Below are 26,296 nucleotides of genomic sequence, written 5' to 3'. Positions count from 1 at the left end.
CATGTACAGTAATCTACAGCAAAAAAAATAAACCTCCTGCGTGGTGTGGTGGTCGCATTCGGCAATATCAGCCATCGCAGGTCGGCATGTGCTACTACGGCCTACCGCAGCCTCAGGAATCGGGCGGGCATCTTTGCAATCCAGTGCCATCATACATATTCCGAATCTATTTGTACAGAAGAGAAACACTCACAACCCCAAAGCTAACCAGAAAAGTCCCCATCGCCAAGTTCATCCAATTCAATACAGAGCCTTTGCCACCTTGATGTTCAGATCCCTCGAGTGCTGGGACAGAATGCGGTCCAAGGCCAGCTTCTCAATGATCAAGCGGCCGGTCTCCAGCAGGTCCTTCACATCCACGTCCTTGCGGTCCAGGATCTTCGCATGGTGGCCCACCTTCCGCACCGTCTCAAACAGGTTCTCATCCAGCCGGTCCGTGATCAGGGTTGACCGTCCGAATCGATTGCCCCACTGGTTGACCTTGAAGATCTCCTCGACGAGATACGGGGTGGCGTCTTCCGGGAGCGCGATCTCCTTGTCGATGATGATCAATTGGCCGCGCTTGTAGCGATAACTGAGGGCCGTCCGCCACGCCTTGTCGTAGATCTTCTGGGGAAGCCCCGAGGAGAAGTCTCGGGGATGGGGTCCGAAGGCAACACCTCCACCTCTCCGGATCGGGGACTGCTTGTCACCGACACGGGCCCTGCCAGTACCCTTCTGCGGCGCCATCTTTCTATGACTGCCATGCACGTCGTCTCTCCACTTGGTGCTGGCGGTACCCTGCCGGGTGGCATCACCCTCGTATACGACGGCTCGGTGGAGGAGATCTCTGCGCAGCGGCATCATGAGGTGGTTCTGAGGGTATTCGACCTGTCGCAGGGGCTCCATCGACGGGAAAGAGTAGGTGGTCGCGATCGCGGGGGCCGGGTTCCACACGGGCTTGGGGATCTCTCGCGTCAGGTTGTCGGCGGTCTCGGTGGCCATCGACCGGGAGAAAGGCCTGGCCAGGCATCGTTGCTAGAGGAGGCATGGATGGTCAACTTTGGACGGTCCAGATGGACGAGCAATGTGCAGAAAAGGGCCGTACCGTAGTGGTCTCCACGCCCGACAACAGACCCCCCGAGCTCCGAGAAAGCCAGCGGAGGGCGCGAAAGGCGTCACTGCCAGGCATTGTGTAGAACGCGTGTAATTATCCCCGAGAGGGTAGGCTGGGGGGTGCGGATGTCTGGTGTTGCGTGGAGGAAGAGCAGCAGCAAAAGTTCGGGTGGTCTGGCGCTAGCGGCCTGAGGCTTGGCCAAGGCGACGAAAAAAGTTCCGTCCGGCCAGGAACCTCGACTTCCCGACCACCTGGGGAAGCAATCTCATCCATCCACTATCCACTCCTCCTCCTCCTCCACCACCCCGTTCCCCCGTCCTCCCCCCCAATATATCGCCTCGCCATGGCTCATTGTGAGCGGGCCTCCAAGCCCCTGCTCCAATGCCTGCAGAAGACCTACACGAAGGGTCTTCCGGGCCTCCAGCTGCAGTCGACCCGCGCCTTCCAGACCACCGCTCGGGCTCGCGAGGAAGCCCAGGCTGAGGCTGCCAGCGTCCCCTTCCACAAGGCCCCTGATCCGTCCCTGGTATCGAGTCCCCGGCTGGAACGGCGGTTATTGCGACAGGGAATCTCGCCCATCGGATCTCGTCGACGTCGAGTGGCCCTGCAGGACTCCCCCAACATTCCCTTCGAGCAGCTGCCGTATCAATGTTTCCAGGACGCACGCAAGGTTCTGCTCCAGGACCGCGAGGAGAAGCTGCGTGACATCACAGCCATGAGTGAGAAGATCGCCAGACTTCAGGCCACTCCCGTCGAGAAGGCTGGGGGGGAGCAGGTCAAGAAGTCCAAGCTCCGGGCCATGGAACTCCACGTGGAACACCTCAAGATCCTTGCGGATTCCAACGACCCGCTGGTAAAGAAGACGTTCGAGGACGGCCAAGGTGAGGATCACCGCGAGATACGCGCCTGCTTACCCCTTCTAACCGGCTTGGTCCAGGTGACATGAGCAAGCCCATCTACCGCTTTCTGGCCGATCGGAAATGGAGAGAATACCGCCGCAAGATCCTCGTCCAAAGAATCACACAAATGAAGGTCATTCCCGACGTCCTCCCTCACTGCGATCCCATCGTCGACACCAAGCTCTACTTCGGCCGCAGCCAGGTTCAACCTGGAGAATTCGTCGACTCCAAGCTCAGCACAGCGGCCCCCAAGATGGACGTGCAACTCTTCGAGGGCGGCGAGAAGCTCGTGACCATCGCGGTGGTCGACTCCGATGTTCCCAACGTGGAGACGGACGGATTCGACTACAAGATGCACTACCTGGCCGTCAACGTCCCCATCTCGGCCACCTCCACCAAGGTTGACCTGGCCCAGCTTTCCGCTGAGGCGCAGGTCGTCCTCCCCTGGGTGCCTCCTGTCGCCCAGAAGGGCAGCCCCTACCACCGTCTGTCTGTCTTCATCCTGGAGCAGAAGGACTCGCAGCCATTGGACTTTGCTGCCGTCAAGGCGAAGGAGACGGAGCGCGACAACCTGCTGCTCCGCACCCTGCAGGCCCGGTACCACCTGAAGGCGATCGGCGCACACCTGTTCCGCACCGAGTGGGACGCGTCGATGTATGAGGTTATGAAGCAGGTCGGATTCGCCGACGCGGACATGGAGCTCCGCCGGAAGAAGAGCGAGCGTCTTCCTTACAAGCGCAGAAACCCGTCCACCTTCCGGTGATCTGCCTGCCCCGTTAAGCATCTTCCCTTTTTTTTCCCCGTTACAACATTTCTTTGGACTTCCATCTGTATTGTACAAGAGATATGTATGAATATGCACAAATTCCTCCAACTCCAGACTCCAACCATGCGTAGCAAGTCAAGCACTGTACATGTATCCCGAACGCATCATCACGCGTCGGACAGATCCGCCAGCTCCATTGTATTGCGCGTCCACTCCATCTTCGACGGCGGCCAGACGCGCGCGATGATCTTCCCATTGATCAGACCCATCGGAATAGGACCGTAGTTTCTCGAATCCCTCGACCAGGGCAGATTATCTCCTCCCAAGTAGACATGACCTTCGGGGACCTAGACAGAAAACAAGATCAGCCCCATCCATCCACTCCAGACACCACACACCACACACCACACACCACACACCACAACCCACTTCCCCAGCCCAGACCAAAGTAGAGAAAAAAAAAAGGAAAAAGGCAAAACAAACCTGGATCATCTCCCCCCCCTTCCCGACCTCCTGACTAAACGCCAAATCCCGACAGACAAAATCCCCCGGCATCCCAATGACCCTCTTCGCGCCATTCATGCCCAGAAACGTAGGATGATAGAACCGCACCACGTCGCCGACCTGGATGCCGCGCCCGTGCTTATGCACCCGCGATATCATCAGGTAGTCGCCCCGCGGATTGAAGGTCGGGTACATCGAGGGCCCCTCGCTCAGCTGCACGGTGATCAGGTGTTCCCAGACGAAGGTGAAGGCGCAGAACAGGCCCACGCCGTTGAAGGTCAGGCGCGCGACCGTGCGCGGCGTGGCGTGCGGGAGGACTTTACGGAGGAGGTGTTCCATTTTGTCGATGCATTGCTTGCGTGTTTGTTTGCTTGGAGGGGGGGGGGGGGGGCAATTGGCGAGCTGGGCTGGGAGTTGGGGACTGTATCGGTATTGGTAGTTATTCCGCGATGACGGCGAACGGAGCGGCCGAGAGAGAGATGGTCACGTGTCGTGGTGGGGTATATAAGCGGTTGTGCGCCGAGTTTTCTTTCCTTATTTCTTCTTCTCGCTATGTGACTCGCGACGCGAACGCCACGACACCATGAAAATGGTCGATTCGATTGACTTGACTCGACTCGATTCGACTCGATATGCTTGATGCACGCACAGCATCTATCCATGACCAGTTCACCTGCTTAATGATGCACACGACTGCGTTAATGGACTGCTGCTGCTGCTACTGCTGCTACAGCTACAGCTACAGCTACAGCTACTTCAATCATGATCATGATGATCTCGCGAAGGCTTATTTCCCCCATGGGATCTACAGCCCACAACCCATCTTCCCATCGCTTCTAAAATAGCTAGAGCTCACCGCTGCCGAAATTCAAACACCAGAGCGCGTGAGTGTGGACAGTGAAGCAAGATGAATTGTACATCGCACTTCGGTGCGGTTCCCTGAACGATAGCCCGGCTTGGACCCCATTTAACTATGGGAATGGGAAGCTGGGTGGTAAAGACGGGAGACAAATCATAATAATTAAATAGAAATTGATTTCTGATTTTGACTTTGACATACGCCATATATCTCATCTCACCTCATCGCTTTGTATCATATCGTATCATAGCGGTCTGCTACTTTATATTACGCTTCATCCCACATCGCATCCGCACCTATCGAATCATCATGATCATCAGCAATGAACCAACCTCCAATCCTTCATACCTTACCCCCCCCCCCGCCCAAAGCAAGAAGAATCGAAACTTACCCTCCACCCTCTCCCCCTCAACATCAATTCCCCCCCTCTTCTCCCTCTTCCCCCTCCAATCGACCCCAAACCTCCTATCCCTCTCCCCCACCAAACCAGCCAACCCCCCTCCCCAACCGCCCTTCTCACCCCCTCATCATCCACAAAACTGCCCATCAACTCGGGCGCCCCCATCGGCACCACATCCCCGCGATCCACCTGCCAGAAATGGTACGTCTTGCCATACAGCGGCGCGATGTCTCTCATCTCCGCCGTCTCGGCCACTTCCCACGCTACATCCGGCATGCCCCGTGGCGAGGGCATGATGAGCATTCCGCTTTTCACTTCGTATTCGTGCGTGTGCCACAGTTTGCGTTCGCTGGCGGGGAGCGTCCGGAAGAGGCGCGGCGTGATCATGTATTCGATTCCGAGGAGGCGGGCGTTGGGTTGCGGCGTGTCGTAGAGGAGGCATTGGCGGATGTCTGGATTGTATTATTATTGTGTTGGTGGGAGGGTGGAGAAGGACGGGGTTGGGGGGTAATTGTGTCTAGGGCAGTGGAGGTGGAATGCAGTGGGATAACTAAGGGGGAATGGTTGGATGGATATACCCTCCGTAATATGGCTACAGTAATGATTCGCCTCGACGCACCGCGTCTTATCCGATGCGTAGACGTGGAAGGCATTCAGGTGCGCGCAGATGTTCTTCACGGGGGCGAAGTCCTGGATGGCTTTGGCGCCGGTCTCGAGCACTTGGCTTTTGGTGGTGAGGGGGTCGCCGGGGAGGTTGTCGGTGGTTTCGCTCGTCATTTTCGTGGTTAGTGAGTGCTTGTTACTTTAGACTGAGTGTTGTGTGGGATAGAGTGGGAGAGGATGAATGGCTTTTTGCTGGTGTGGCGATGGTAGTGGTGGTGGTGGTTTTGTATACAGGGTATCTATAGGTCAATGTGTCTGACGTCACGATGATTGATGGTGGTGGTAGGTAGGTATATGCGTGTCATTCTTGTATCAGGGTTGGGGCTACGGTTTGGTGGCAGTCAATTCAGCTCGCATTCTCGTAGCTACGTACGAATTTACATTCATGCAGGAGAAGAGAGAAGTAAATTTACATGCTGTTCTTCATCTCTCTCAGAGCGGCCATCACCTCCACCGGGTCCGTCTTGCCGGTCTTCTGCTGGATCTCGGGGTCCTGTGGGGGCCAGTTAGCTGGGTTTCTCTTGTTTTGGAGAATAATTGCTTGGAGGATAACTCACGTTGACACGCATGAACACATTGTGAAGCTAGTGTCTGTTAGCCAGCCTATACTTAGTTCTCAACATAAAGAATGCAGTACCTTCTCATCGCCAATGGTGAACTTCCCCTGCGTCTGCTCGTTCGCAGTCGCAAACGCATCCAGCTTCTTGATCGCGTCCGACTGCGATACCGCAAGACAGAACTTGACGTTCCCCTTGGTGTACTCGTGCCCAGGCTGGAACAAACGGTCAGTCACTGACACTGGTTACGGACAGCAGAGACAGGGGTAGAACTCACATAGACCTTCGTATCGTCCGGCAGCGCCGCCAGAGTCTCGTTCAACGCCTTGTGCATCTCGGGCGCAGTACCCTCGAAGAACCGGCCACATCCTACATCGCATCTCCCGTCAGCACGCACGAGACGCACTAAGGTAAGCTAAGAAAGAACCATGATCCTAACCTCCAATGAACAGGGTATCGCCCGTGAAGACGACCTTGTCGTCCCCATCCTGCATGAAGTAGCAGATACTGTCCTGCGTGTGGCAGGGCGTGTGCACCGCCTTGACGGAGATGCGCTCTCCGATCTTGAACTCTTCCCCGTGCTCTGGGGTCTTCGTCACGGATTGGCAGTTCTTTCCGCCGATGACGGGGAGCTTGCCGAAGGTTTTGAGCTGCTGTCGTTAGCTGTATACAGCATGGAAGCGATGTGGTTGCTCTGGACTCACTATCTCGTCATTACCGCCGGCATGGTCCCAGTGACTAGGTAAATCGAGGTCAGTAGCTGTATTCCCTCCCAGAAGACGATCACACATACTGGTGAGTGTTCACTATCGCCGAGAGCTTGATCGTTCCGGCATCGATTTGAGATTGCAGCACGGGGGTCACTCTGCAGACCAGACTTGAATCAGCCCGGTTCTGAAACAACAATATCAACAAACATACTCGGGCGGATTAGCCGGATCAATAATGACGGACTCCTTGGTCGGCTCATCCGTGACCAGGTAGGCATAGTTATTGCCCTTCCCGGTCCCTGTTGCAATTAATCCATCAGCTAAACCAGCCAAAGTAAGACAAGCCAAGGACCCTGGAGACTCTGGGCACGCGCAGCAGGCTTGGTTTAGTTAGCAAGCTTAGGTAGGCAGAGCACGTACACATCGGGATCGATTGGATCTGCATGGCTCTGGTTTGTTGCGCGCGCGCTCTCACAGGCTGAAACCTACGACCGGATGACCTGACGGCTGTGAGAAGACTCCTGTACATCAGGGAAAAGCGTGATTCTGATGATTATAAGTAAGCCTGCTGGTCCGAATGCGGGGTGGTTGCAACCTGGCTGGCTGGAGCTAGTAGTATGAGAGTAAGCGTTGATTGGCGATTACCTCATAGGCTGGCTGGTTGCTCAGCCACGGTGGCTGGTGCGCTATTCCGCTTACGGTGGTGACATTTATGTATGGATGGGGTGAATGCTGCCCATCAGAGATACTACAGTACTGGTTTTGGATGGATTTGGGAAAAGTATGGAATGGTAGATACCATCTTCTACTCTACTCTACTCTATACTATCCCCAACGGCCGAGTATCCCACGAATCCACCGTCTCCCACCCGTACTTCTTCAGCTCTTTCAAATCATCAGCCACGGCCGCATTTTCAGTGCGCTTGGCCCCAGCCTTCGCCTTCTTGGGCTGCTGCCTTGTTGCAGGTATCAGGCTAGCAGGGTCCCTGGAAGGACCGTTCTGCACGCTCTCCTTCAGCAGAGCCGTCCAGTGATTCGAACTCTGCGCGCAAACCGCGTCGATGTACGTGTACGAAAGTAGTCGCCGTCTCGACTCCCACTCCGGCGATGTGAGTATATGGTCCAGCCACATGTAGATCCCTTCGCAGAAGGGGTCGTTCTTCGTGTCCTTCGAATTCGAAAAAGCCACTATATTCACCAGCTCCTCCGTCAGCGCGGCCAGGAACGGCGAGTGGCCTTCCGCGAGCATCTGGAGTAAGTGGTCCCATTTGGCAAACGTCTCCGTCATGGAATCCCCGATCCTAAGGCGCGTTAGCTCATCGACACCACACATAACCACAAACAGGAGGAAACAACCCACCTCCGTCCCGTAGGAACAAGTATCGAGTCCTCCAGGATAACGCCCGCCAACGCCGACGCCCCCAGACTAGACGCCTTGCATATCGAGACCAGCTGCGTCGACGCAGAGGAGACATTCTGATGGAACCTCCTCTTCTTGCGCGGCGGCTCGGACTCGTCTTCGCGCATCATTTGGTCGAACGTCGTCCGAACAGCCGCCATGATCGGCTCGACGTCTTCATCCGCGCCATCCAGGACCCCAGGCTCGGACACAACAGGCACCGCATCAGCGCTCAGATCCGTCTTGGCCCAGTAGTAATCCCACAGCCACTCCAGGGACCGCTGCGTCGCGTTCCGCAGGACCGTCAGCGACGGCAGTTCACGATGGGTGGCCTCGTGGCGCAGTTCCACGAACGACGCCGGCAGCCCCAGATCAATGGCTCGTTGAAACATGGTCTTTCGCTGACCGTGGATCTTGGAGTCGACGAGACCCGTCACGAATCTGCGCGAGCGTTAAAAATCACCACCATCGTAAACACCATCGAAGAAATTGGGCCAGATGGGGAAGGGGGTGGATCCTGTGCGTACCGACAGAAAGCAGCCGAGTACGTGGCTCTGATAGAGAAAATGGAATTTTTCTGCGCATCGTCGTGCAGAATCGCATCCGTGAGCAAGGCTGTAGCCTCGACCGGGTGTGGCAGGTTACCGCGCAGCTTCCAGGCTCCGACCTGGGGATCTGGTTAGTGTCAAGCGCATTTGTTGCATCCAAGGCAGATTTCACGTACGGTGGCGCAGGCCTTGGAGCGCATGTCGGGCCCATCATGAAATGGCAGGGGGTAGAATTGCCCCCGCACCGCGAGTAATTGGGAGTGCTCCTTCCATGGTGTGAAGATGACTTTCGCCATGGCGTGAATATCGGTCTAGCGGTTTGATTTGGCTACAGTCATCCCCTCCTGCGCTGGGGGGCGTGCTTGTACATCTCGTCGCTGGTGATTTTGATCGCCGGACTAAGGTTGTTCCCTTCGGGGGAACCTTCTCTTTTCGGGCTCACGCGGCGTGACTCCGTCTGAGGTTTGTTATGGTGAGTGTGAAGGCATTATTTATAGTTTATGTCTAGGGAATATAGGAGCAGAGAGTAAGATGGAACACTCCGGGTACTTTGTAGCAGCTTGCTAGCCACAGGTGGTTGGTTGATTGATTGAAGAATGGAGGGAGAAGGAGTAGACGAGAAGGGTGATGATCACCTGACATGCGGGTCTACTTAACACAATAGTAGTGAATGCGGTCTTGCCAAATAATCAGCATGTTCCATCTCGGAAAGATATTCATTGGTTATTCTTGTTCTTGTTCGTTTGTTACATTCAGGTCTAATACATGCATTTCCAAGCCAATCGACCACCCTGGGTATCCTTAGTGTATGCTAAGTTGTTGCCAACGCCTGCCCAATAAAAACTGAAAACTCCACGCTATGCGACGCTGGTCAAGCGAAAATGCCCAACGGGGGCAGGTAATGATAAAAAGAATGATAAAAAAGAAAAACAGTCGTGTCGGAATCAAATCCATCCGTAGCCATAATTCATACAGGGTTGACTCGCCATGTTAATGAATGGCTGGGGCTCGGCAACGACGTGCTGCTCGAGGTCGTCGTCTTCGAAGAAGAAGGATCGCTGCATCATGCTCGCAGGTGCCTTCATCGGTTGAGGGTACGTCTTTTGTTGTCCGGGCTGTCTCTGGTGGGCGGGAAAGCCGTTGTTCTGGACGGGGCTTTCGTCCTGCTCGGATTCATCGTCGTCGTCTTCGTCTTCATCGTCATCGTCTTTCTCTTCCGTTTCGTCTGCGGACGGCGTGAACGTCTCCTCCAACTTCAGTCCCTTGCCGGATAGTCCCAGGAGTGAGCTCCCCAACGAAGCCTCGGGGTTGCTGTACAGTCCCATTCCGACGAGCTCGTCCTCGGCGTTGTGCTTTTCCGGGAGTGGCGCGATGAGGTCGTCTTCCGGGTGTTGAATGGGGAGGAAGTCAGGGGTCGGGGGTTGAGTCAGACTGCCGGATGACGGTACACTTTCGTAGCCCGACCCACCAACATATGCTGGGGGGATGCTGTTGTGCATGGATGACATGTCGAAAGACCAACAATCAGACATGGGCTCGGCCATGGCGGGCAAGGTCGATGCATTGGTGTCCCAGGAGACCGGCTCAACATGCGAGTCGTTCATGTGCAGGAAGGACTGTTGAAGCGGCATCTGCTGTTGTACGGCGGCAAGGGGGTGCAGCCCCATATCGGAGCATGGAATATCCGAAGCATACGAGGGTAGCACAGGACCGTCTTGGAAGGTGGCGGCCGCGGTGGGCAGTGGCTGAGGGCACACGCCAATGGCGGCAAAGTTATCCAATGCCGTGGTGGCAGGAAGGTACTGGGCAGTGGGATACTGAACCGGTTCCAATGACGGGTGCCAGCTTGTCGGACGAGCTCGACCAGCCCCGGAAAGTGCAGAGGCCAAGAGCGCAGCATTGACGGGGGCCTGGTAGCCCTGGTACGTCGATGGACCGTGAGGGATGGTTGCTGTCCGCCGTCTGCCGCCAGACGAAGGACTGTTCCCAGCGCTACGGGGCTTCGTCACTCGACCGGTGCTGTGCTTCGGCCTCGGGAAAGCGTGCATCAAGTCACGGAACGTCGATGAGGGCCAGCATGACTGGCTGCCTTGAACCCAGTTCGGGTTCGCAAAGGACGTTTGGGGTTGCCAGCAGTGGGCCATTGGGCATAGAAGGTGATATGAAGATGGTTGAGAGAAGGTCCTGGGTGACAGGACTGATTGGGAGGGGGTGGATAGTTAGATATAAGTATGAAGAGTAAGGCAGGCGGTACCAACATACATAGTAGTATATAAGGTAAGTAGTATGAGTGGGAAGGCGAAGGTCAGACGGGAGGGCGGATAGGAGGCTGTCGGTTTATATGGAGTATCAAGCACGGATGCGATCCATGGATGATGACCACAGCAATATGTAAAGGATCTCCGAAGCGGACTGGGGTTCGAGACTTATCATCTAAAGATGACACAGGGGGTGCGTGAGGGTCACAAGGCGCTGAGGCAAGGTACGGGAAGCAAGTACGTGCGTGTCGAGTGTAGCAAGCCCCGTCCCTGGTCAAGTAATTGAGGGGAGTAGATTAATCGCGGTAAAGTAAACGGAAGTTTAAAACAGGGAGCCGGGGGGGGGGGGGGGGGGGGGAATAGAATAATCATCCAAAGGAAGGGCCTCCATGAGGGTGATACACGGAAATGTGGAACGGATGTACAGGACTACAGACATGGGCATTACTTGATCTACCATCCCGCCCCAGTTCCACGATCCATTACTGTAAGTGAGAACGCTAGCGCTGTGGTAGTCGTCGCGGGCAGCGGGCACATGTTGGGATTTGGGATGACACGACGTTGACACTAACGAAAGCAGACTAGTGGAGGTGGAACTGGACTGTGGGCTGTGGGCTGTGGGCTTGGACTGTGGATGTAGACATGGACATGGACTGTGGATAGTGGATAGTGGATATGGGTAAGTGGAGGACAGGGCTAGAGAAGCAGGAGGCAGGAGGATGCCAGGAAGGCATGGATGACCGACGATGGGGCTAGTCTAGGGCAGGAGGAGAAGGAAGGAAGGAAGGGACGGACCCAGGCAGGTGGTGATTCAGATGAGCCATGCCACACGACGCCGCTCCACTTCGAGGGCTTGGAGAGCGGCAATCCTGTAGGTAGTAAAGACTTTGGACAGCCCTGGGCCCAGGGAGTGGTGGTGGTGGTGGGGAGGAGAATGAATAATGTTAATGGTGGGGATGATCAGACCCATTGGCAAGTGAATGGATGGATGGATGGATAGAAAAAAAATCAAATTCAAAATTAATTAATTAATCTACCATAGGGAAAAAGAAAAAGAAAAAAAAAAAGGAAAAAAGACGAAAGAGGGAAAATGGAGATGAGGAAGGGGGTCGGATGATTGGACGGGAGACAAGAATCGGAGCTCTAGCCAGGGAAACTGGAACTGGACCGAACAGCAGCAGAGATCACGGATGGAACTTTAAGAAGGAACCAGAACAGACGGGCCCAAGAGTGACTGGGACATGCCGAAACTAAACTAAACTTTCCACTACGTACTCCGTACAGTAAGGCCCGTGTGAGCCCCATGGGAAGTCTGGGGCTAAACTGGGAAGACATCACGGGCGAGCATTACCGTACTGTATCGAGGATGCCGCGGCCTTCCCTCCCACTTGCTGTACCTATGTCCTGTGTTGGCAGGCAGGCTGTGGTAGTTATACAACTGTGATCAGTTACATTAGCACCTAACTGGATAGTTCTGATGCAAATACCTAAGTACCTACCTCTCCAAGTACCCTGCACCTCTGGAGTGTACTTCTGTACATTTGTGGTTGTACTACTGAAAGAGACCTAGGCTAGGCAGTCGATGGGTTACTCCGTACTCGATGACGCATCCCGACCATGGCATGCCTCCTTCCTCGTATGCGGTACCTGGGACGAGAGTGCAGGGGTAGCTGCCAGCCTGCCACCAGGTCTAGGCAAAAAGGACTACGTAGTGTAAGTAAGTAGTCTACCGTAGTTAGTAGGTTCGAGGCCGAGGCCCATCATACCCGGTACAAGAATCCAATATAACCATTCTGGGCCAAGTGCCACTTGCTAGTGAATTGATTACAAGGCACCAGGTGTAAGTTAACTAGAATGTCTTAGTCACGATCGGAATGCCCGCGGCCTGGTAACTTTACTTGACTTTTACGGAGTAGTACCTGCAATGACCCACGATCCGACCCGATCGTCAACCCTGCGGCCAACGAGTCAACGACACCAACTCTTTTTCCGTGCCATTCCTGCGCCGGCTCTATCAGCACTAAGTAATATTCCTCCGTATTACATTACACATGCTCCCCCCCCCTCCCCTCCTCCCTCGTTAGTCCGGCGTTTGTCCCCACAAGTTCACCGTTTCCAACGCGTCACAACTCACAACGCCCGTTACGCAAGGGTTACAATAATGCTGAAAGCCTGAAAGGTCCCAAGGGCTAACTACTGCTGGCTTCCATGGTCCGGAGTACGTGGACAGGTGCAGTACATCTTCCAACACCAACGGTAGACACATACTGTACGGAGTACATACTCCGTGCATGGCAGCAATAATAATACTCGTCCGGTGGCTGTAGTAGTAGTAGTAGTAGTAGTAGTAGTATGCTACCTGCCTACGCCGCACTTGGTCTGGATCAAACAAGGGCAAGCATGCTGATGGACAACCATCCGCCCATTCCTTGTCATCGTCATCATAGTCGTTCGGCATCACCGGGCGCGTATCCAATGACCCATCCGACCAGCCTGTTACTTCCAGCCGTCCTTGGGCGCTTCTATTCCTGTCCAACCGCGCTTGGGGAGGGGAGAACACTTGGGACCCTTGATATTGACCGAGCCCAAACCGGTCTACCTTGCGACCGACCCATTCATTAGCCGGTGATACTTGTCTTGTGAAGCAAGCCGGATGGATGATCGTTATTATTGATTGTCATCGTTTATCGGTAACCAGTTGGGTTGCTGCGTACGGCATACACCAGATGTCAGGGGTGTGATAATGTTACTTGACACCTGGTGCTGGATGATATCCGGAATCCGGATAGGCCATGGCTCTTGGACCTCACATCCGATATCCACCACATACCTGCCGCCCCAAATCCCGATCGTTGTTGCTTATCGGGTGTTCTGTCAGATTAATCTACTCGTTGTGGATCACATGTTTCATGGTCATACCTTACGTATGACGGCACGTATTGAATAGCAGATGGCGAGGTGGCTGACTGGCGGAGGCCTGTCTCCCTACTATCTACTACTACGCCGTACTATCGCTCGGTGTGTACAGTGGGGAGAAGAGAGGAGAGAAGGGGGGGAGGGGGGGGGGGGGGGGGGCACAGAAAGTTCGGCTACAGATGACAACATCTGGTCCGGGTTCAAGGATCGTAGGTGTTATATTGAGAAACAGAATTTGCCCCAAGCCCGGAGAGAGTGGGGGGTGGACGCTACTACTCCATACGCAAGACGCAAGACGCCTTGAAAGTTGAGAGTGGGAGAAACACATATCGGTATGCGGACTCCACAAGGCAGGCTGGCTCCGAGATGGGGTGGGCGCGGGTGCCAATAATGTTTTCTGACGAGTCCAGCTGCACCTCCGGCGTACAAAGTCACAGATTATTAGGTTCCGCCTAGAAGGCTCCCATCGGGCCATCACAATATGCGCCATGCACCATGCACCATGCAGTATGCAATCGACAAAGGAGAAGAAGTCGGGGGCGGAGGATTCTTCCATTGATTGATTGATTGATTGATTGACGACGATGATGATGATGATGATGATGATTAATTAACTCGACATGGAGACCATTTCCAGAACCAGGGTTGCCGACCGGAGCAAGCCTGACTAACGCAGAGCCCTACTCTTTCCGGCTAGCGCCCGTCGCCCTCGCGAGCCTAAGTGCCTGAAGGCTGAAGGCTGAAGGCTGAGAGCCTGAGATGGCCTGAGATGGCCTTAGTCCAGTAGTTAGTTAGTCGCCTTCTGACGCCCCTCTTCGGCCGCCTGGAAATTGGTCCTGCGCGCGGAACTGTCCAAACCTGCATGAGCCACTACTTACTAGTCAAAAGAAGGGGGCAGAGCAAGTGTATAGGTAGCTGCATAGCAATCCTCCGCAATGACTGGCCTGGCCAGTCGTGCACTACTCAGTAGTAGTAGTAGTAGTGTACTACTACTCCATCTTCCGAGGTTCAACGACAGCCTGATCATCGATGATCAGACTTGTGGCACTGCTTCCGTCACGTCGCCGCTCTAGTCCATCCGACACCCATGGATGCGGCCCCCAAAGTCTCGATGCTTGTCGCTGGTCAGGGTTCAGAATCCGGCTGTCCGGGAGGCGGGTAGCCCTTCCATTGTGCTCAAACAACCCCGACTGACTGGCTGACATGAAAACCTCCGTGCGACGCCCTAGGCGGAAGCAATCACGGCCGTAGTAAGTACATGGCACATCTAAGTATCTAGATACCTACTATGTACTATGTGCATGGGACTACTACTAATCAAGATACAACATCGAAAAAAGCGACTAATCAGACGACTGAGATCATCGTCCGGTTGCCCTACAAATCAGAAGCCGGAGATTACAGGAGGGGAACCATCGGAACGCATGTGCAGGCCCACCTGACTGCAGGGGACTGGAAACTGAAAGGGAGAAGAACAAAATTCCAGAAGGCCAGGGGCCGAGCCCGTTCTCCGCCAGTCGATTGGGCAGGCGCAGGAGAAGAGGCAAAAAGGGACAGCAGAAAAGAGGGGTGAGCAGAGAGAAAAAAAAAAAAAAAAAAGAAAAAGGAAAAAAGTGCGAGCCCAAGTGGGTCTCCCATATCTCCGTATCTACGGGAGGACGGAGGAGGAGGAAGGGCAGCGTCGGACAGGGATTGACTCTACCAGGGAGAACAGAGCAAGCAAGCAAGTAAGGTGAGCTACCACCAGCTAGCTCCGTACGGTACATACAGTACCACTGTAACCACTCAGCCTTCCCGGCGGTCATCGACTATCTATCTCTAAGTGGTGCGCTACACGCCGCCGTATATCTAGAGCGATGGTTGTCAGCCGAGTCGAGGTGGAGATGACAACTGAATCGCAAACGGCACTTGGGATGGCGGATTATAGAGAACCGCTGTTGCTGATATGATAGGTTGACACCACTGCGACGGAGTATACCTACCTAAACATCCAACATCCAATATGCTTCCCTTTTATTGATTGAGAGGCGTGGGGGATAATCAAACCCCGGCAGTCCATTCCGTCCGTACCGAGAAAGAAACCTACTATACGGAGTATATCCGCAGGTGATCCCCGACCCTTTGGACTCGTCCACTGGAGTGCTTACCGAGTACTCCGTACATGCGAAGACGTTCCGCCGCCACCAAGCTCAATACCATCGCGGTGCAGCAGTACGGATCGATTAGAAAGGCCCAAAATGACGGTCGATAAGATGAGGCTACAAGCCATCGGCCTTCTTCCCCTCCCTGGAGACTAGGACTAGGGATTTTAGCATGGCACAAGCTCAAAAGCTAATCCCACCTTTTGAGTTCACTAACTGCTACTGTCCATTACGCTGTTGAACTCGAGGGTTGACCGTCTCGTGCCCGTGGGCGGAACACACCGTCAGTTGACAGTGACACTAAAGTAGAGGAGATGAAACGATGATGGTCCGACTAGATAGACAGATTAATATTATCGACAACAGCCCCCGGCCCATGAGCGAGATGGCACCCTAGCTTCCCCATCAGAATCCCGACGCCTGCCGGGTAGCTGATGTATCCGGCTCGATCCAGAAACCCAGTAAGCGAAATGGCGGTCGCCGTCCGAGACAAACCCTAGTATTTCGGAGAAAGTCAACCATGTAGGGATCAACCGACTAGTCGGCCAAACCAAGCGATCAACTCGCAACACAGCAGGGATATCTCCTTTGCTTTTTTTTGTTCTTGCTCCTTCAATCTGAAATCAGATCATTTCACCCCCTCCTCGGCGCTTCCGCGACTTACATACATACTATACAGACCGATCTCGATACTAGGGAGTAATCCCATATCCCTGTCATCAGACCATAATTAGGCCCGAGCGCCCACTGGCCTCCCCTAAACAATGGAAGTCTTTGGACGCTAATTTGGTTTGGCTTGTTTTAGTGGCATGTCACCATTCGCCAACCCCTACCGATGATGGCCCCGTGCTACGGACTCGAGTAGGGGCAGGCTGAATCTGATCCCCCCCCGGCCATTATCATTGGCTGTCGGAGAAAGTGCTTACTATCAGGAACAATCACCTTCCAAGCCTCATTCATCTCCCATCCCATCCCATCCCATCCCATCCCATCTCATCTCATCTCATCTCATCGTATCGTCATCCAAATGCTTCATGATGGATCCTCGCAGCCACAGCTACCACCTTACTTCGCCAGGTTAAGAACCGGAACCGGTCCTGGTCCTGGTCCTGGCCCTGGCCCTGGCTCGCCAGGCTGCAACCGAACGTGAAAACAAGCCCGTCGGCGCAGAGTGGATGTGACACGACATTCCTCAGCAGCCGCCGCCGCCCATCCCATCGCTTCCTTGCCCTTGTGATGATCTGGATTTTCCTGGATCACCATCACCCACCCACCATGGTACGGAGTAAGTACAGTTGATGGGTCTTGCAGAGCTTTTCTTTTCTCCCCCAACTACTCAATAATAAGCAGCATCAAGCTAGTCTAGCTGGGTAGTACTCCTTACTAGCCAGGGAAATGATGACCGCGTGCCCTGGCCGACGCCACAACGTCTGAGCTCCTCCTTCTCCTCATCCCCCCCCCAAATGCTCAAGCAGATCGCGCGGCAGGGCCATGATCCTGTTGGTTACGTAGGTAGTAGGGTGAGACTGAGAGCGCAGCGCGGAGATGGCCCAAAACCACCTACCTACCTAAATACTGCCCAAGTGGGTCCCAAGTAAACCTGCATCTGCCATTCACTTAGCACTGGCAAATGTGAGAGTTGCAACATATTATTCCGGAGCCAGTCCGTAACCGAGATAGGCAGTCTAGGCGATACGATGCGATGCGCTGCGTCCTGATGTTTGAGATGGATGATACTATCTTTGAGAGAGCCAGCCAGTCAGGCCCTTCCCTCAGGTAGCACTTAGATGGTCCGTACCTAGGTAGGTAGGTAGGTAGGTATGTACTATTCTTACAGCATCAACCCCATCGTTGGCTGTGAAACTTCCTACGAATCAAGGCGACTGCGGAAGGCATCTGCAGGTGGCCATGAGTCAAATGGCGTACATACAGCTACTGCTACCGCTACCGCTACCGCCAGTAGGTCCATGCATGCATGCATGGGAACCAAAATAGGGTGCTGTGGCCCTCCGACCAATGATCACTCTAGACCAGTATTGCTATGCCCGGGGTCAATCGGTCTTTTGAGTCTCGAGTCTCGATTCTCAAAGCCCGGAATAGATACTTACTACCTGCGATACAACCCTGTCGGGTACTGTACATATGTCTGGTAGGCGATGGCTGGGATATATACGGTGTACAGTGTACGCAGTGCATACACACGGCTAGATCTATCGAATAATCTGGCGCATGCATGATCTGCCAGAGACAGAGGACAGGACAGGATAGGCATGCTGGCGGTACGAGTAATATGTTACTGTCTGTACCTTTGGAGTAGGTATGTATGCGAGGCGCCTATCCTCAGCTGCCACCAGTCACCACATCATCGGCAAATACTGCAGCATTCTGCATTCTTGCATTGTTCAGATCTAAGGTGGTGGCCATCACACAGAATGTGGCCTGTGCTTAGGTTTGTCCTACATGTCATCTGGCCAGTCAGGCTCGGCCAAGAAATCGCAAACGTATCGGTGCCACCGGGTCTGGAACCTTACTGTCTCATAGATAGATACCTCCGACCATCCTGGTGACCTTTTTCCTACTGACTTAGTTAATTAAGTGCTTGCCTACCTCAGGACTGGGTTGAGTAGAAAGTATCTATCTACCGTACAACCTCAAGGCGTGCACTGTGGAGTAAGTATGTACGGATCCCCCGGGGCACATCTGAATACAGTACCGTACGGCGCCAATCAGGCCTGGTCGTCAGGCCACAGTGTGACTGTGTCAGGCATGCAGTTATTAGTTAGTCAATGCAGACAGGGGATTATGCAAGCGACGGACATGCATTAACTCACATTTCGCAGGCAGAGGCAATGGAACCAACCACCTGACCGACGTAGCACCGGAGACTGGGACTGTTGATAGCGCAGCGCATCTCACATCACATTTGATGACTTGCCTTACTTGCTTGCACTCGACTACTCACCTACCTACCTACCCTAGGTAGTCTAAGTGTCCGGCGGCTGCTTCAGCCTATGACACTACGAGAGGGGCTTGTACATATTCGTCCTGTGCTCCGTATGGCTTTCGAGTTTCTTCATCATTGCAGTCCCCCCTTCCCTCTCCCCTCGAAGGGTCTCCGCAGATGCCTACGCCATCCCCGAAGCGGTCTAGGGACACGAAGCGCCTGGGATCGTTTCACTACCCCTGGCAACCCGATCGGCGCCCTCCGTCGCAGTCGTTGGCCTGGGCTCCATCCCGCCCGCCCTTGGATGAACCAACCCCAACCGCCAACCACCGCCTCGACTCCAGCGCCGGACAGGAGTCGAGGAGAGGAGTCAGGGAGAGAAGGAAGAGCACACATGAGTCGGAATCAGACCTTCGGACATCCACCGTGACAGATCACTATTGGAAGATCGGCTGTCAATCCCACCAGGCCCGATGCATCATGACCCGGTGACGGTCAATGATAGTCGGCGGTCCACCGAGGTATCATTACTGCAAAAGGCAAACAACACCCCCCCCCTCTCCCTTCTCCTCCCCCCCCCCCTCAATATTGAGGATTATTCATCCGTGGCTGAGATCCAAGCCCAAGACCTGCTGCTCCTGCTGCTCCTGCTGCTGCTGCAGCACTGTCACGGCAGATCCATCCATCCCATGGCAGAGTGGGGTACGTACCCGATTTGCCGCAGCCAAATTTGCCCCGATGATGGAAATTAGGTAGGTAGATAGCTGGTTTCCGTTTTCCGTTTTCTTTTTTTCTTTTTTTTTTTTTTTTCCTTTTTTTTCTCTCTTCTGTTGTTTTTCCCCCCTAGATACCTCGCCTCTAACCGTCTTTTGCATGATTCTAATCGGCAAACAGCGGGTAGTACCATGATCCACCAATACATTGACCGCCAATGAACACTGTCTGAGATGTCTGACCGTTGGGGGGTCAATCTAGTGCCCATCCCCTCGGGCAAATAAGGCGCCAGGATTCCGGTCAACTGCGGGAGTAGTGCCTTGACTAAATACGGAGGGGGGGGGCGGCGCGCCCTTTCCCATGGATCTGTTAAAGGATCCTGCTGCTGTGCTGCGCCGCCGCTGACTGACTCTGTCTGACTGACTCTGTCGTGGCGGTAAATTCTACTTGCAGATTGAGAGCGCCAGAGCGGTCTCCCCCGTCCTCAAAGGGTAAGGTGCTGGCGATGCTTCTCCGTATGTATCTTAGTCCGTATGGAGTCGTGCGTTGGAGCCGCCGCCCTTTGCCCAGAGAACCTTGACTCCCACTGTTTACGTATCTACACTATCGATGCCTACCTACCTACCTCGGCCGAGTCTCTCGTCAGGGGACTACTAACTAACCTACCTAACTAGCCTAGTTACTCAAGTTGAAGTTAGGTTCACTAACCTGGCTAGCTGGGAGTCAGAGACTGACTTCGTCCTTCTTCCTTCTCTGGGTCCGACGGAGGATCAGAGGGGACAGTTCGGAAAGCCACATGGCTGACTGACTGACTGACTATTTCGTCCCGCCCCAATTGTCGCCCATCCTCTATCCAACTAGATAGGACCTCCGTCCTCTGGGCCGGGACTTGGTCTCTTTCGTCATCCGGGGTACCACCGATGCGGACTCGCGACAGTGTCTGCGTCAACACCTGTACCTACTACTCCCTAGTACGCCGTACGGAGCAGAGTACTGTGAGATACCTCAAGACTAATAAAGTAAGAAAGAGAGAGAGTGTGTGTGTGTGTGTGTGATCGGAGTGTGTCGGCTAGAGCAGAAACCGCGCAATCCGGTCCCTCCTTACTGCTGCTGTTGCTACTGCGACGACTGCGACTGGGTGTGCGCACTGCGGAGTTACGATGTCGATGTCGATGCGATGTGCAAAGCAAAACCAGTTTTGGGCGCGGCAAGTCATACGTCGGGAACTTCGGGGTCCATCCATCCATCCATCCATCCTATCGAAAAAGTCGAAACATCGAAATCGGACCCCATGCATACCCTTTTTGTTGCTTTTGCCGCTCTGCTCCTGCTCCTGCTCCTGCTCCTCCTCGTATAAACTGTAAATAGATAGGATGGAGGGGCAGAAAATGGAGCCGCGGGATTCTCGGCGGTGGTGAAGTGTTCTTACTTCTTTTCTTCTACTTCTAGACAGGGCGGGTGGAGCCCGGATTATTCGGTGGCTGGCAAACATGGCACGTTGCTTGCCGCAGCACTAACAGTACAGTTTACAGTCGGTAGCATTGATTATTTATTATTATTACCTATCTAGTCGAAGGCTGATTTTGATGATCACTTGGCTTGGTTTGTGTCTGGTGAGTGTCGGTGGATGGGTCTTAGCCGAAGCCCTGGTCGTGGCTAAGTCTGGTAGTATCTAGTCTGGTAGGTAGTAGTAGTTAGATTGTATCTAGTAATCTGGGTAAAATGGACCGGCTCGTAATGCGCCTAGATCGAACTGGGTTCTGGGTGAGTTTCTGTTGCTGTTATTGAACCTAGTTAGTCTACCGAGTCCGATGGCTCCCAAGCCCCCTCCCCGCCCCCCTCCCCTCCAGCTAAGAAAAGTATATTGTATTGGCCTTGTCTCATGTGCCACGCATTCATCCTTCTTTTAGCACGGATGTACGGTTTACTACCATCTACGGATAGAGAGTATCCAATTCGCCTCCTTATGACATCTTCTACCTATCTGATCCTCTGTCAAGTGTCCGGGTGATGATGATGATGATGATGATTGACAATCACACCGAGTCCGGAGAATGAGTCGAAACCACCTTACCTAAGGTAATTAACTCGGTACGGTAACCTGTTAACAGAACAAGAAACCGAAACTGTCCGGTCCCGCCGTGGAGAAGGTCTGTCTGTCTGTCAGTGTCATCATCACCGACACCACTGGATTGAACAGTGAAGACAGGTGTTCGTTCCTCTCCTCTTCAGTTCTCCGACCCCTTCAGATCCACCGCATTATTGGCCATAAGTGAAACTCCCCGGTGTGGTGGATGTGGTGGACTGTGGTGCCTGTCTGGGGCTCTGGACTCTGGACCGGTTTGGGTTGGTTTGGGTTGGTTTGGTTTGGTTTCTAATAATAAAATCTGCCAATGTACGGAGTAGTCTGTGGCCCTTCTAGAAGAGTCACTAACTAGGTAACAACAACTAGATAGAAACTAAAGAAAGTAACTTCCTAGTCTGGTGTCGGATCTTTGACGGCTTTGTCACATGGGGATGGGGTGATGAGGGGAGGGGGGAGGGGGAGGGGAGAGGGGGGTAAATAATGGTGGTGCCTGTTCGGGTTGCGTATACCTTTACTACCTACTACCTATCTTACTGCCCATGATGATCAGACCTTGTCCATGTCCTTGTCCATGGCCATGGTTCATGGTTCATGGCTCGAGCTCTAGCTCTGGCTCTGGCTCTGACTCCTGCTCCTCGGGGATGACATGTGTAATGTTGGATCATTCATTTCATTGAGGTTGTGGGATGTTGAACAGGGTGTTTATTCGGGTTGGTGGATTTTAGGATTTTGGGATTGTAGGTCTGAGGTTGTACGTGCTGGCATGTTTACCATGTGGATTGTCGATGCGATGAGGGATGTATAGGGTGGGAGGGTACAAGATTCTTGGTTTTGTCTTGGGTTGGGGGGTTGTGTAGCGCTGGGGATTGGCATTGGTAAGAGGGCGCGGTGATGTCCGGTGTGGTCTTCCGGGAATATATATATTGGTATCGGTTGAGGATGGGTGATAGATAGTAACTACTGCCTCCAACCAATCCGGCTATGGTGTAACAAACCATCGTCCTATACCGTGAAAGTGCATTTGAATCAATGTACAGTGGAAAGTATCATGGGTTGTGAAATTATATAAGTATGCCATCTAAATGTCGGATCCTGGTTGTTATGCTGTATAGGTAGCTGATGCTAAGTGCGGGGTCTCTGGTGTTTCTTAGTGGTGTGGTACTATATTTACCTTATTATTATTATGATTTTACTGCCAGTGTGATATACTGCTCTGTTCATGTTTATAGCTGAACAATGTCTATAGTAATGTTCACCCTTGGCAATTGTAATCCATATGGTTCATCCATCGACTTCGCCGGGGAAGTATATCCAGTGCTACCAAGATACAGCCCAACAGCACTTATAATCTCCAGATTTCCGACTACCCAATAACTTCACACCACTTGAAAAATCTCCAAGACATCAATTACCAATAACTGACTGGCAAGAACAATGGAATCGTGACTATCGTGCATGTCCACACCCCCGCATGGATGCACCATGACCGCCCGCACGGCCGACCGACGTCATAGCCGCCTCTACCCCAAATCCATCGCGACCTCCACCAACCGACACACAATGCTTGCGCGATAGTTCCATCACGAACCCGCCGTCAAGCTCCAGAGGATCGGCCTCGATAACAGTCATGGATGGAGAAGTATCGCGCGACCACGCTGTAAGCCGCCGAATCGATCCCCGTCGAGCTGTCGCTGACTTGCCCGCAGGGTGTTGGTGGTGGTGGCCGTGGAGGGGGGACGGACGATCCGGACAGTCACAATCAGTTGGAGGTACCATCGAATCTTATCATTCTATTCGCATTTTGATTCCCCCGGCTGATGATCTGCGCGGCTCGCGCTCCCGTTTCCCAGGTGGTGCTTTATCCCGAATGCAGCCATCGCCGCAAGTCGTCGCTCGTCATGGCGGACGACCCGAAAGCGAGACCCAGCGTTTCTTCCCACCCCGATGAGATGACCGCCTGCTTTGTACACTCGCTGATCGCGGGCGACTGGGGACACCCGCCGCACTACCACAAACCGAAAGACCTGGACGGCGTCATAAAGAAATCCAAGCATGAGGGCGCGCTGGACGACGGCGAAGATGCCGACCTAAGTGATGCCTCCATGGCCGAGAAAGCCCTCGTGCAGTCGCGCCATTTGACCAAGAAGCAACTCTCTGACATGGCCTGGAACGTTCGCAAGCTGTCCAAGAAACTGGATAGCATCAAGCTCAAGCTCACGGTCAAAACGGTCTTCCTGGTCACCAAGGCGGGTGACCAGTCGGTCATCGGATCAACGCGGGAGGTCGCCAGCTGGCTTCTGTCCAAGGATCGTGCCACCCAGTATAATGTCTACGTGGAGAAGCGGCTGGAGTCGGATCCCGAGTTCGCTGCGGCGCAGATACTGAAGGAGGAGCCTTCCGCAAAGAGTCGTCTGAAGTACTGGGACCATGAGCTGGCGGTGGATAAAGCCCATTTGTTTGACTTCGTCGTTACGCTTGGGGGTGATGGGACGGTTCTCTTTACGAGTTGGCTCTTCCAGCATGTCGTGCCGCCGGTGCTTTCGTTTTCGTTGGGCTCGCTGGGCTTCTTGACCAAGTTCGACTTCAACGACTATCAGAAAACCCTTACGAACGCCTTCAGGGATGGCGTGGTGGTCAATCTGAGATTACGGTTCGAATGCACAATCATGAGGAGCAATCCCCTACCGGACAGCTCGCCGGCCAGTGCAAAGAAACGGGATCTGGTGGAAGAGCTGATCGGGGAAGAAAGCGATGATACGTTAACCCATAGGCCGGATAAGGTTCTTCAAATATTAAACGATGTCGTCCTGGATAGGGGGCCAAATCCTAGTATGTCCCGACTGGATCCCTGTTCGGGTTGCGTGACAAGACCGCTGACTGTCTGTGTCCAGCAATGTCGTCGATTGAACTGTTTGGCGACGATGAGCATTTCACCACACTTCTCGCTGATGGTGTCTGTATAGCGACGCCTACCGGCTCAACAGCGTATAACCTAGCGGCTGGGGGGTCGCTATCCCACCCGGATAATCCGGTCATTCTGGTGACTGCGATATGCGCTCACACGCTTTCATTCCGGCCCATCATCCTGCCGGATACGATTGTTCTCCGGATGGGAGTGCCGTATGATGCCCGGACAAGCTCATGGGCCAGCTTTGACGGTCGAGAGAGGTGAGTTGCACCGGCTCCGGCTGATTGCACGGAGGTAGTCAGACTAACATCACCCACCCCCCTCCCAGGATTGAGCTACAACCCGGCGACTATGTGACCGTTTCTGCATCGCGATACCCCTTCGCGAATGTCCTGCCCCGAGGCCGACGCGGCGATGATTGGGTACACAGCATCTCGAAGACACTGAATTGGAATTCTAGACAGAAGCAGAAGAGCCTCGACCCGGAGCGGGGGGAAAAGGGCGGTAAATAAACAACAGAGATTGTATTTTGTGATGCTAAGGGGTGTTTTATGACCTATGGGCGTTGTTATGGGTTCGATATAGGGATCTACGTGTCCTGGGATATTCAACTTCAACAAGTTACGCTACTTACTTACTGGCCGTACCTACCAGCCAAAAGAGATAAAAAAAAACATAGCCAATCAATTGCATGCGCTGTATACATGGTGGTGGTGCATTGATTTCTTTTTTTCGTCTGCATATCGCAACAACGCTGGCGATAGTTTCCATGTGTAATGGCAAACCCCGTGGAACGGTCTAGTAGCATCTGATCTGGGCGAGTGGTGGCTGCTGTGGAGGCAGCGCATGAATTTTCGCTGTCCGTATGGGTCGCCGGGTTTCCGGGGCAGCCTGAGGCAGACTATAAAAGGCGTTCTTCCCGCGCCGAAATTTCTTCTCTTCCTCTTATTCCCAAGCTTCGCACAGCTGCTTTTGTTTTTCAACAATCGACCGGATTATTGGAATTTAAAGATGGTTTCAATTCTATATCTGGATCGTTGATGCTATTAGGATACTTGGATATTTATTTCATAACCTACCGCACCGTTTTTTCTTGTGTGTGACTAACTTGGTAAGTTGCTTGATTTTTTTTTTCATCTGCATCATCCCGACCAAAAGCCCTCAGGGGGCTCTTATGATGAAAACTTTCCTACATTCGCAGTTTCCACGCTAGCCGTCGCTTGAACCCATCATAGACGGCTCTGTGCGTATTACTTCCTTGGATGTCTGACTTTTTTGGTCATCTCTTCATGATAAATTCTATGCCATATATTTGGTCTCAAGCCTGTGCTAATATTGCTTGTTTCAGTGCAGATATATTTATATTTTTTTTGTTCGCCTATAGCTTTGGATGGCAGAGGCAGGGGGTTTCGTGTGCCCTTGGGATTCTTTTATGTGGGATGACCTGGGTGTATGATCGCTCTGCTCTGTTGAGATTGCGGGTGATTTTAGATAGTTTTGAATGTCATGGATGCTTATTCGGACAAGATTTTTTTTTCTTGCTGGTTGTGTTCGTAGTTTGCTGGCTGTAGTCCGTAACCTGCAGTGAAGAGCTGGTAGATGTCGATCGTAAGTATTGCAGCGTAAACCAGCAAAACCTGGGCCGTATGCCTTGGAAGAGGGAGGAATCGGAATAGGAGGCTGTCGGAGTTATCGCCAAAAGTGCGTTTCCGCGCGTGTGCCTCGCCGTACGCCTGTCTCAAGCCGCCGGGACGAGGGACAACAAGAGCTTCGTTCGTCCTTCCACTCTGGCCTGCCTTGCCATTCATTCCACTCAGCCATGTGCAAACCCACCTGACCATCTCGTCTGATATCCCAATACGAATCCCAATCAGGATGCACGATTCCATCCACGTGAATTAGACTCCTCATCCACCGATCGCCCATCT

At 53.5% G+C, this 26,296-nt stretch overlaps 10 protein-coding genes across 10 annotated transcripts; 5 read left to right on the top strand and 5 right to left on the bottom strand.

Annotated features, from left to right (window-relative positions):
• Nucleotides 1–141: 141 nt before the first annotated feature.
• Nucleotides 142–1,235, bottom strand: BO70DRAFT_345587 (mitochondrial 54S ribosomal protein uL4m). Its single transcript, XM_025541503.1, has 2 exons — nucleotides 1,088–1,235; nucleotides 142–1,017 (listed from the first exon to the last, which is right to left on the bottom strand). Exons 1-2 carry the CDS (start codon nucleotides 1,169–1,171, stop codon nucleotides 241–243), a joined length of 861 nt encoding a protein of 286 aa, XP_025394995.1. The 5' UTR covers nucleotides 1,172–1,235; the 3' UTR covers nucleotides 142–240.
• Nucleotides 1,236–1,354: 119 nt separating this feature from the next.
• BO70DRAFT_366395 (mitochondrial 54S ribosomal protein mL38) lies at nucleotides 1,355–2,864 on the top strand. The gene is made up of 2 exons (XM_025544325.1): nucleotides 1,355–1,977; nucleotides 2,034–2,864. The coding sequence occupies exons 1-2, from the start codon at nucleotides 1,440–1,442 to the stop codon at nucleotides 2,756–2,758; spliced, it is 1,263 nt and encodes a 420-aa protein (XP_025394994.1). The 5' UTR covers nucleotides 1,355–1,439; the 3' UTR covers nucleotides 2,759–2,864.
• Nucleotides 2,765–3,650, bottom strand: BO70DRAFT_366394 (putative mitochondrial inner membrane protease subunit 1). Its single transcript, XM_025544324.1, has 2 exons — nucleotides 3,245–3,650; nucleotides 2,765–3,108 (listed from the first exon to the last, which is right to left on the bottom strand). The coding sequence occupies exons 1-2, from the start codon at nucleotides 3,602–3,604 to the stop codon at nucleotides 2,929–2,931; spliced, it is 540 nt and encodes a 179-aa protein (XP_025394993.1). The 5' UTR covers nucleotides 3,605–3,650; the 3' UTR covers nucleotides 2,765–2,928.
• Nucleotides 3,651–3,825: 175 nt separating this feature from the next.
• On the bottom strand, nucleotides 3,826–5,380 carry BO70DRAFT_390548 (OBAP family protein). Its single transcript, XM_025546164.1, has 4 exons — nucleotides 5,103–5,380; nucleotides 4,665–4,976; nucleotides 4,516–4,623; nucleotides 3,826–4,041 (listed from the first exon to the last, which is right to left on the bottom strand). Exons 1-4 carry the CDS (start codon nucleotides 5,299–5,301, stop codon nucleotides 4,022–4,024), a joined length of 639 nt encoding a protein of 212 aa, XP_025394992.1. The 5' UTR covers nucleotides 5,302–5,380; the 3' UTR covers nucleotides 3,826–4,021.
• Nucleotides 5,381–5,515: 135 nt separating this feature from the next.
• On the bottom strand, nucleotides 5,516–8,912 carry BO70DRAFT_390546 (glyoxylase). The gene is made up of 13 exons (XM_025546163.1): nucleotides 8,578–8,912; nucleotides 8,381–8,520; nucleotides 7,815–8,294; nucleotides 7,306–7,755; nucleotides 6,875–6,939; nucleotides 6,666–6,753; nucleotides 6,538–6,609; nucleotides 6,449–6,482; nucleotides 6,184–6,394; nucleotides 6,022–6,113; nucleotides 5,825–5,959; nucleotides 5,745–5,771; nucleotides 5,516–5,680 (listed from the first exon to the last, which is right to left on the bottom strand). Exons 1-13 carry the CDS (start codon nucleotides 8,695–8,697, stop codon nucleotides 5,597–5,599), a joined length of 1,998 nt encoding a protein of 665 aa, XP_025394991.1. The 5' UTR covers nucleotides 8,698–8,912; the 3' UTR covers nucleotides 5,516–5,596.
• A 178-nt stretch (nucleotides 8,913–9,090) lies between these two features.
• On the bottom strand, nucleotides 9,091–10,995 carry BO70DRAFT_366390 (uncharacterized protein). The gene is made up of 2 exons (XM_025544323.1): nucleotides 10,660–10,995; nucleotides 9,091–10,598 (listed from the first exon to the last, which is right to left on the bottom strand). The coding sequence occupies exon 2, from the start codon at nucleotides 10,543–10,545 to the stop codon at nucleotides 9,346–9,348; it is 1,200 nt and encodes a 399-aa protein (XP_025394990.1). The 5' UTR covers nucleotides 10,546–10,598; nucleotides 10,660–10,995; the 3' UTR covers nucleotides 9,091–9,345.
• A 7,842-nt stretch (nucleotides 10,996–18,837) lies between these two features.
• BO70DRAFT_400664 (uncharacterized protein) lies at nucleotides 18,838–19,152 on the top strand (the record flags this gene model as incomplete). The annotated part of the gene is made up of 1 exon (XM_025546937.1): nucleotides 18,838–19,152. The coding sequence occupies one exon, from the start codon at nucleotides 18,838–18,840 to the stop codon at nucleotides 19,150–19,152; it is 315 nt and encodes a 104-aa protein (XP_025394989.1).
• A 1,513-nt stretch (nucleotides 19,153–20,665) lies between these two features.
• Nucleotides 20,666–21,650, top strand: BO70DRAFT_356403 (uncharacterized protein; the record flags this gene model as incomplete). Its single annotated transcript, XM_025541934.1, has 4 exons — nucleotides 20,666–20,725; nucleotides 20,945–20,987; nucleotides 21,169–21,233; nucleotides 21,486–21,650. 4 exons carry the CDS (start codon nucleotides 20,666–20,668, stop codon nucleotides 21,648–21,650), a joined length of 333 nt encoding a protein of 110 aa, XP_025394988.1.
• A 1,708-nt stretch (nucleotides 21,651–23,358) lies between these two features.
• Nucleotides 23,359–24,880, top strand: BO70DRAFT_356402 (putative NAD+ kinase; the record flags this gene model as incomplete). The annotated part of the gene is made up of 3 exons (XM_025541933.1): nucleotides 23,359–24,289; nucleotides 24,352–24,628; nucleotides 24,697–24,880. 3 exons carry the CDS (start codon nucleotides 23,359–23,361, stop codon nucleotides 24,878–24,880), a joined length of 1,392 nt encoding a protein of 463 aa, XP_025394987.1.
• A 640-nt stretch (nucleotides 24,881–25,520) lies between these two features.
• BO70DRAFT_170757 (uncharacterized protein) lies at nucleotides 25,521–26,010 on the top strand. Its single transcript, XM_025538367.1, has one exon. It carries the CDS (start codon nucleotides 25,631–25,633, stop codon nucleotides 25,937–25,939), a length of 309 nt encoding a protein of 102 aa, XP_025394986.1. The 5' UTR covers nucleotides 25,521–25,630; the 3' UTR covers nucleotides 25,940–26,010.
• Nucleotides 26,011–26,296: the final 286 nt, after the last annotated feature.

The sequence above is a fragment of the Aspergillus heteromorphus genome, assembly GCF_003184545.1.
Source record: "Aspergillus heteromorphus CBS 117.55 chromosome Unknown BO70scaffold_41, whole genome shotgun sequence".
NCBI classification, from domain to species: Eukaryota; Fungi; Ascomycota; class Eurotiomycetes; order Eurotiales; family Aspergillaceae; genus Aspergillus; species Aspergillus heteromorphus.
The sequence above is the reverse complement of the archived record's forward strand: the minus strand, read 5'-3'. Positions and strand labels throughout refer to the sequence as shown.

Excerpts from the sequence above, each read along its gene's own strand:
- BO70DRAFT_170757 (XM_025538367.1), top strand. The coding sequence starts at position 25,631 with ATGTCTGACTTTTTTGGTCATCTCTTCATGATAAATTCTATGCCATAT.
- BO70DRAFT_345587 (XM_025541503.1), bottom strand. The coding sequence starts at position 1,171 with ATGCCTGGCAGTGACGCCTTTCGCGCCCTCCGCTGGCTTTCTCGGAGC. Across the intron at positions 1,018-1,087 it reads CGGGCGTGGAGACCACTACG|CAACGATGCCTGGCCAGGCC; the intron begins GTACGGCCCTTT and ends TGCCTCCTCTAG.
- BO70DRAFT_390546 (XM_025546163.1), bottom strand. The coding sequence starts at position 8,697 with ATGGCGAAAGTCATCTTCACACCATGGAAGGAGCACTCCCAATTACTC. Across the intron at positions 6,395-6,448 it reads CCGGCGGTAATGACGAGATA|CTCAAAACCTTCGGCAAGCT; the intron begins GTGAGTCCAGAG and ends TAACGACAGCAG. Across the intron at positions 5,681-5,744 it reads ATGTGTTCATGCGTGTCAAC|GACCCCGAGATCCAGCAGAA; the intron begins GTGAGTTATCCT and ends TGGCCCCCACAG.
- BO70DRAFT_366390 (XM_025544323.1), bottom strand. The coding sequence starts at position 10,545 with ATGGCCCACTGCTGGCAACCCCAAACGTCCTTTGCGAACCCGAACTGG.
- BO70DRAFT_366395 (XM_025544325.1), top strand. The coding sequence starts at position 1,440 with ATGGCTCATTGTGAGCGGGCCTCCAAGCCCCTGCTCCAATGCCTGCAG. Across the intron at positions 1,978-2,033 it reads GACGTTCGAGGACGGCCAAG|GTGACATGAGCAAGCCCATC; the intron begins GTGAGGATCACC and ends GGCTTGGTCCAG.
- BO70DRAFT_366394 (XM_025544324.1), bottom strand. The coding sequence starts at position 3,604 with ATGGAACACCTCCTCCGTAAAGTCCTCCCGCACGCCACGCCGCGCACG. Across the intron at positions 3,109-3,244 it reads AGGGGGGGGAGATGATCCAG|GTCCCCGAAGGTCATGTCTA; the intron begins GTTTGTTTTGCC and ends TTTTCTGTCTAG.
- BO70DRAFT_390548 (XM_025546164.1), bottom strand. The coding sequence starts at position 5,301 with ATGACGAGCGAAACCACCGACAACCTCCCCGGCGACCCCCTCACCACC. Across the intron at positions 4,977-5,102 it reads CTGTAGCCATATTACGGAGG|ACATCCGCCAATGCCTCCTC; the intron begins GTATATCCATCC and ends AATACAATCCAG. Across the intron at positions 4,042-4,515 it reads TGAGGGGGAGAGGGTGGAGG|ATCATCATGATCATGATTGA; the intron begins GTAAGTTTCGAT and ends AGCCTTCGCGAG.